The sequence below is a fragment of the Rhynchophorus ferrugineus genome, unplaced genomic scaffold, assembly GCF_030347505.1.
Source record: "Rhynchophorus ferrugineus isolate W39M unplaced genomic scaffold, kcgeb_rfMv2 rfM9, whole genome shotgun sequence".
Lineage (NCBI taxonomy): Eukaryota > Metazoa > Arthropoda > Insecta > Coleoptera > Curculionidae > Rhynchophorus > Rhynchophorus ferrugineus.
In genome coordinates, this window is record NW_027472588.1 from 18,315,844 (window position 1) to 18,325,063 (window position 9,220).

A 9,220-nucleotide genomic window follows, 5' to 3' on the forward strand; every position below is an offset into this window, starting at 1 on the left:
TTGTATAGTGTTATTGGACTATTTAAAGGACGAAATCGCGGAAAAATGGCCGCATTTGAAAAAAAGAAAGTGCTGCTTCACCAAGACAATGCACCGTGTCACAAGTCCGTGAAAACGATGGCAAAAATCCATGAATTGGGCTTCGAATTGTTTCCTCATCCACCGTGTTCTCTAGATATGGCTACCAGCGACTATTTTCTGTCCTCAGATCTCAAAAGAATGCTCGCTGGGAAGAAACTTACGTCGAATGAAGATGTGATCGCCGTTATATATAGAAACTGTTCCGTCATATCCTAATTGTTTAAACAATTTAAGAGTGTTAATTTTGATGTAAGTAACAGCCTGGAGGGCCAAACAATTTTGAATACAATGATCTGCTCTTATTGTTGGATAACATATCAGGTTAACGTATCAAGGAACTTTTAATTAGTTTAGACAACCTAACTTAACTGATAAATGCGATCACTGACACATTTCACTTTAGTATAAATGAGTTCTTCAGTGTATAAGGATCCTAATGATGAAACGCTCAAAATTTAACATTAGATATTCACTACGTTTACTGTTCAATTTAAAGACATCTGCTATTGAAAACAATCAACCACTTTTAAAAAATTATAGGGATGCTGCTCCATCATATCCTAATTGTTTTTAACGGTAATGATGGCCTGGGGGACCAAAAGGCTTGAAAACAACGAACTGTTCTAATTGTTGGATCAAAACTCCGCCTAAACTCTCAAAAAACGTTCAAATAGCTTAGAAGTTGATGAATCAACTCTTTTCATGCGAGGAAGATAAAAGATCCGAACGAAAGTATATTACTGTACATGGCCAAAGTGAATGAAATATTATTGCAAAAAAAACTCAGCAATAGTGAGAAACAGGCATAAAACCATCCTTTTACATGACTGTGTTCGGCTATACATTTCAAGAGTTGTGAAGGCTAGCGCGACAAGTGACAACATCATCCGAATACGTACAAGAGTACTTGGAAGACCCTTGAAAAGAGGAATTTTTTCATTTAAAAACATTCTATTGTGTTGTATATTCACTTCGCTTTATAGCTAACCATTCTATTTTTGTAACATTTTAAATCACTCTGGAAAACTGACAGATATTTAGAGGTTACTACAGTCAACCCATTTAGAATGTCTTCAAAGTAGTATTATTTATTTAGTTAATGCTAATGCTGATGGAAAAGCTTTTCATTTAAACAACTCCTAGTAGGATTTCACGAATATTACAATACAATATCGGGCGTTGCCATGTTGTAAAACTATATTTCTTCACTTCTGCTTGCGTAGCAATAAACATTTTTTCTTATATCTTCCAAATTTCTTATCTAAATATCAGAAGATTTATCGTTTTGATTATTTATTTTGAAAAATATATGATAAGAAAATGTATCAATATCCTTCATATAACATGCATTCGTTTAACATTGTAACATGTATTAGTTTAAAACGCCAAACCAACATCATTCTTTCGGCGAAGTAACGCCATGTTACCAGAAATATGGGAAAAAGTTGTAAAACATTGTAGAAAATATTCTAAGAAATATACTGTTCTATTTTTTTAAATTGAAAAACGATCCAATTACATGCAATCATTTAATAGAACATCCGAACAGTAGAGCAGTATATGCGTAAAATATAATTTAATATCAGAATGTGATTTAGTTTTCTGTAATTTATTATATAATTTGTTCTTATCAGAAGAGCCTAGATAGGAGATTATCACTAGTTTTAATTGATGTTGGAGGACAGTAAAGAATAGTTGACTCTTTGAGGGCTTCAAAAATTATTTTTTTAACAACGGATTTAATGGAAATAGAGTAATGGAAAATAGATAGTGGCAGGATATCTTCATAAAATAATACAACGATTTTAACAGTAGACATAATGGAAATTAATTAAAAAATCTTAAAATTACTACGTATTACCAAAAATTCATCAGCATTAGTAAAGGTATAGCAGAAGCATTACGTACTGCAAGAGTAATATAACAAATCCATACCTTGAGGGCATATTTTGCAGTCTGCGGTTCTCCTAATACTGGTTCCTTGACATGGGAGTCCTCCGTTACTTGGTGGTGGATTATTGCAGGTCCTGGTGCTCATCTTCCCTTTCCCAAAAGGTTCTCCAGGACAGCGACAATCAGACCACGATGACCACGATGACCATGCTCCATTAACTGAAACAAAACATATATATTCGTTATGATAGAGCTCAAAATATTTCACTTGTTAAATTAATTATTAATGTAAAAGAAATTTTATATTGTCAGTTGAAAATTTAACTTCTAAGCGTTAATGACTATCAAAAATAAAATCTCAACTGTCTAAATTTTTGGGAAGTAATCAATTAACATCATGTTTGTTAACAACGACATAATATACGCAGATAATTACGAAGTAGGCGAAAAAGGCCTGAATAGTTATTTGTCCACTTAATGCTCGGGTACTGGACTTTGTATAAGGCCTAAAAAACTGTAGGTTTATTAGATTCTATTATAAGAAGTCGATATAGCGGCCATATCGGCGGGACACTGAATACAACAATTAACTTTGATTGATTGTACAAATTATCCAACGATTTCGTTACCTCAATCCTTTGACCATTAATTATTTTTCAATTATGATCTGACAGCGTTTAAGTAAAACGTTAATTGGAAATTACGAAAGTCTCGTATCGGCTTTTTCATTACAGGCTCGGACGATCGAAGCAGAGCGTAAATTTACGCCTGTTTAAAATCCTCTGCCAATATAATATACTGATCATGATCGAATTTGTATGCATCTTACAATCAGTTCTCAGGAAGATATGAGTACAAGAGTTAGTTTAATAGTCATCGGCAACTCCCACTCTCAGTTAACAGTTAAAAGGCGCATTATAATATTTTAATGCAAATTTAGGTGCTTTTATGTATTTTAATCGGCGATATCTATTGCTGCAAAATTACAAAATATCAATTTAAACAACTTGTTATGTCGAAATATAATATTAAATATATTTTGTATATATATATATATACATATATATATATATATATATATGTACATATATATATATATATATATATATATATATTTCTTAAACATTATAAGAAACCTATTTACTTGGTACTTAATTTTAAATATTTGTTCAAAAACAGTTTCAGTTTAACAGTTTTCTGTTAATTCTTATATATATATTGTCACTTATTTCGATTGACTACGAAAGACTCGACGTTTACAATCTGCGAAATATTTATGACTGAAAAGGACGACAATGATGTACCTGGATGATACCAAGACCTATTTAACATCGATATTTCTTATTTTATATAATCAGTACAATTAACAATCCAATTAAAAATCACCTGAACCTTTTTATCATCCTATGAATGGAATTAATATTTTATCTCTGTTTAAAGATTCAGTCTCAAAATTACCTCGAAACAAGCAACATTTAATGTTTTGCTGTAAAATTAAATTTAATATTAATAACAAACAATAAATTTAATTTCAAATAGTATTAACATTATATTCCAGTCCGCAGAACATTCTTTACTATTAACCTGTGAAACTATTGTTCATTTAATTCTAACTTTAACTGGATCTCGATTGCAATGTAAATAGTTCGTCGTTGCTAAACCAACACCATTTTATTGACACGGTATCGCCATATTGCCAGAAAGATAAGAAGAAGTAAAAGATGATAAACCTAAGAATCTAATAAAACTATCTGTTACCTAAAACAATTATTAAAAAGCCTTTTCCAATCACAACAATAATACCTTTTATATAACTTTGAAGTTCGACCAACTGTATAACCACATAGGAGATGAGATTCTGTGACTTTTTTGGTTGTTTTATAAGTGATATGCCCACTTCAGTTGCTTTTTCATTTTCTATACGATGATCGAAAAGATGAATTAAATATAACGTCATGTTGGATATTGTTCCACTAGTAATTGTTTTGTAATTGTTATCGGCATTAAGACAATAAATACAATTTTGACGTGAAAAAATGAATAAAAGATATACAAACACCAAATAAATTACACCTTTTATTCATTAAAATACTAAAATACAACCTAACATGCAATAACTAAAAATAAGCATAAAATGTCAAAACCTCTCATGTGAAATAGAAAAGGCAAAAATTAAACCATCATATCAGATTCTAAAGGTAGGATTAATGTTTTGCTACAAAAGTTGTATTGAAATAATTCATAAATAATAGCGACATTTCATAATAGCTATCATTTCAATAATTATGTAACCAAATATACACTGATTAATATAGATATGAAATATCGAAACATGATGACGACCTCACGAATAGCGTTCTCATATTGAAACCAATTGCTCTCAATAGATGCAATTTTAAAGTAAAAAATGAATGGAATGTGCGAAATTCTTTGATTTCACTGATTGACGTAATAATATACTGACATATGCAACCTAACATACAATAAAAGAAAATAAATATAAAATCAAAACTTAAAATTCTCATATCAAATATATAAGGTAAAGACGACTCCGTCAGATCAGATTCCATAGATAGGGTTGATTTTTTCTTATCATAATAAATAAAAATTAAAAAAAATATATTTAAATAACTCAGAAATAACAAGGGCATTTCGTTAACATTTCAATATTTATGTAACCAAATATACATTAATTAATACAGATATGAAATACCGAAACATAAAGACGATCCCACGTATAGCGATCGTATTCTGGCTCGAAGACGCGTCGTATAATGAGGTCTCGAGAAAATAAGGTATAAATAATAATTTTATAGCGGGCGTCATCCTCTCTCGACTCTTACTGGTGGAGTAATTTTAGAATCAATTACACCGGAATCTGTAATATATTAATTTCGAAAACAAACAACTGTCTGGGCCGTAACGATCGGCATCGGATACCTTCGAAAGTCATAAAAATATAATGAACACGGCAATAAATGAATTTTTTCCCAGCTTTTTTACGACGATATTAATTTCGATATTTCCAAACTCGTTATTGTACGAGTGGGACGTAATATCTTATTGCCGGGTGGTAATAAACTTGTTACAACCGACGAAAACAAATGAATAACAAAACAACTCGATAATTAGACGGAAACAATAATGTTTGATATAAGCTGTATGTGTAAATGACCCTTGTTCGTTGATGAATTATATAATTGAAATCCTTAGTTGTTCAATAGGTTGGAGGAGCTTCATCTTCTCAACAATAGTTGTAATAAAAATTGCTATGTATTTGCTATTTTAATACTTATTTTTTATTATTATATATTAATATTATATAAATATATAATAATAATAATATTATTATTATGCTTATATTAATTTATGCTTATCTTATCGAACTTTATTCGAAGAAAATCAAAAACAAAGCAACTTGAGGACACAATGGGTATTAGCTTCAGCATTTTATTACATGATTACACTTGAGTTTACAATAATTATGAATCAAAAGATTAAAGAGTCAGTTCTTCAGAACATAAAATTAACATTCTTGGTGGATTGCCTCTATACTGATAAAACGATTATTCTTGTAAGGATTATTTTAAAATATATAATGAAAAGCAACGAATGGGAGTAGGAATTGTTTTGACATCCAACTTATTCGTTATATTTAGTTCTACCTGATTTCTGTCCCTTCTTACATTTATCTGAATTGGCCAAGCTAAAATTATGATGATGATAATATATCTTATCTTAACGCAGCTGATTGGGAACTGAAGCTAGTCCAAGCTTCTAGGCCTTTATCTGCAATATTGTCATCGTTGTTTTCATATTTTTTAAATACTCCCAACCAAAATTCTTCGCATGAATAAATTAGCTAAAATAACTTTTTTAGATCCTTAAATAATTTTTCAATATATTGAGCAACACAAACTGAATGAATACTAAAAAAAATTAAGGTTTTATCTGAAGTTTCAATATTGACTTCAGAAGCTGATATGAAAAGGCAAAACAGGGTCTGTACTAATGTCGACATGTTGTGACATTTTATTCTTAAAAATTCACAGGTCTGGTAAATCTAAATACTTTTTAGTTTTGAGAAAACAATTGTTATGATAAAGCATTATTTCCCAGATCTATTTACTGATTGGTTCGAAAATAAACATATAATATATAAAATACCTTTTTGGCTACAACTGATTGATCTGAAATAATGCGTTGTTTATATTGCGTTTACGTTATATATGTATATATTGTTTTATGCTACTTTATACATTTTGGGTACGTATATACATAACTCAACATTATATTAATTGTCCATTATATTAAAAGTCTTCTTTTACCAACTAGAGGTTATCTGGACTAGACCTCCACTTTAACGTGGGCTCCGAACCACAGTTCTCGGCATTAAGCCTACCTACTGGCGAGTGACCAACTTTAGAAATCATCCCAGAAGACATCCGGTCTTACCCAGCCTGGTTACTGGCGTGACTGGGATCATTTTCCCTGTCGCATTTTATACTCTTACCTAGGACAATTACAAATATTAAACAATCACAAACATACATTTACGACCATGCCCCAGCAGGATTCGAACCTCCGGCTACCGCAACGGTAGGAGAACCGTCCTGTCGCCTTTACCACTGCGCCACCAAGCCGGTTACTGAAATATATTGGTTATCGACTATCGAAAATATTAAATTGTGAACTTAATAGAAATATTTAATGAGAAATAGAATCAGGAACTTTCACCGACCTGTTTTAGATTATTTAATGATTCCGTTAATATTTTGTGTGGTTTTCTTATGAAAGCCATAAAATATGAATAACTTTAATCATGGTATATATGAAATTAAATTCCCGTAAAATGTCTAAATGTGATACCAAACATATATTTAATTGTTGCATTATTTATGTAAATATGAAATACTAGTCATAGAGAAATAGAGATTTAACTTTATAGGAAATTTTGGAGAAATGTTTCGCGACGTCCAACATCCAGATGTCGCTACTTTTCACTTGTTACTTTCGCTAAGCTATAAGCCACGATGAGTCTGATTGGCTAACTTCGTTTCTATGGTACGTTTGTTGTTTATTTATTTTGAGAGCCATTTTCAGTATGGATCATATAAGGAATAGTGCGTTTAGAGATTAAATTATTCATTCATTAGTATATATAAGTAGGTAGTACAAAAAGTAAAGTGAATTATCGATCTACGAAGTGCTGTGTACCCGGATGCACAAATAGTAAAGAAATACAGAATCGTTTTCGTTCGAAGAAGTATTTGGCTGTCGTTAAAAAATGGTTGATAATGTTAAAAATCCCAAACCGATTGGATTAAGTATCAAAGAAATTTATGATCGTTACAGCGTGTTTTGTTGTTGTAAGTTGGGGTAAGTTTATTCATATATATAAAGATCAAATATTTATTACTGTAGCTTTTAGAAATTAATCCCCTTCCGAAAGAAGCTATGCGAACAGCCATGTATAACTATACTCTTCGTCTTAGATCAATAGTTGCAGCTCCAATAAAATAATAGCTTCTGAATTTTAGTGTAAAATGTTTTATCCATGTAAGAACAAATTTATTAAAGTGTCATTTTATAACTACCTTGAGGGGTTCATTTCGTTATAGAAAAAAAATGTAATTATCCAAATAAATATATTGGCTTAAGGCTACTTAACCAAGATAGTTTTTTTGAATCTAGCTCATGGGTCAGAAATATATATCCTCGGCTAGTATGTTTTAGAAACCATTTAAAGCGCCCAACATAAGTTTTTTTTTCATTTCATTGGCCTTTGGGAAATTGCGAAGAGGATGAACATGAGGGCTCTTTATATAATTTACAACCTATACTTACGGGGAATGACTCTATAACTTCAATTATAGATGCTCCTATATGAATAAATGGGTCAAGGCAATATCTTATGCCTCAAAAAATTATTTTATTATATTGTCAGTATTTTAACTTCCCTTTATTTTATCCAGAGATACACTACGTAATTGTACACTATATAATGATTTTCCAGATAGAATATTACAAATAATAAGATGTACTATATACTTAAAACCCGTAATAGATCCCTAATAGACTAAATTGATGGCACTAAACAAATATACAAAAGGAAAAAGACTGAAGAACTAATTTTGATTTGTTCCAAAGTTCTTTGTTTATGATTTTATATATACAATATTTATATTTTATAAATTTATTTATTTTTACAGATTATATTTATCGCATTCGTTGAATTAATAAATTTATTTCAGAAATTAAAATGTTTTTTATTTAAATTTTATCGGTCATTAATTGTCATTCGTCAGGACTGTCACGTGTTGTACCTACGTGGGAAACTTTATCAAAGAACCAATCAGATGTCTTCACAGCAAAATATTTTTACAGGTTCCTATAATGTAGATTTCAATTGGCCAATAAAATTACTTGAATAGCCGATATGGATGTTGGGCAAATCAAAACTTTTCGCCAGAGATCCCTATTGAGTTGACTCTCTATTACTCTGATGCTAGTATATAACCAAATGACTTTTTGTGTCAAAATGTCATTTTGTTATACAACCAAACATACATACTGGGCAATAAGTTTTTGTAACGTAAAATACATTTACGTAACGGGAAGCTAGAAAAAATATTAAATTGTACTGCCCTATTTATATGGGAATAAAAACAAGAATTTTAACATCTCCAATTTGCTTTGGGTGAGTTTCCAGCGGCAACGTTACAAAGACCGATTCCCGCGTCAGACCAAAGAAATGGACACGTCATAAAACATTTACGTTGTCCTGGCTTAAATATTTTTCACGGAATTTAATTCTACGTCTCGAAAAACGACAAAAAAAAGTCCGTCGACGTTTATACTTGTCGCTTATGGTTAGGTTCTTATATAAATTACGCGGACAACTTATATATATCTTAATTCAATTTTCGATTTTTTTCACTTGTAATTGGACTGGCGATGACCCGAAAAAGTTTTTGATAAATTGATACGAGTTTTATATAACTGTCCGGTAGTTTTCTTAAGCTATTACACCCAACAGGTCTTAATACTACATGAATGCTTAGTAAATTGCTTTGGATTACGTATTTGAGGGGAAGTTGGTTACTGCTCCGACTGTGAGATGGCGCTCATATACTCCAAAACGTCACGTTTCTTTTTTATAATAACAATTTAATAATATTTATATTATGTATGTGTATTTACTAATATTAAATAAATATTTGAACTAAATATATTTATAATACGC

At 30.6% G+C, this 9,220-nt stretch overlaps 1 protein-coding gene across 4 annotated transcripts in view; it reads right to left on the reverse strand.

The window, feature by feature from the left end:
• The window catches only part of unc-5 (netrin receptor unc-5), a 520,122-nt gene that overhangs the window by 133,228 nt on the left and 377,674 nt on the right, over positions 1–9,220 (reverse strand). For all 4 annotated transcript variants that reach the window (XM_076413586.1, XM_076413583.1, XM_076413584.1 and 1 more), the window contains one exon: positions 2,017–2,193. In XM_076413586.1, the coding sequence (XP_076269701.1) occupies positions 2,017–2,193 (177 nt within the window). The remainder of the gene's footprint in view (positions 1–2,016; positions 2,194–9,220) is intronic.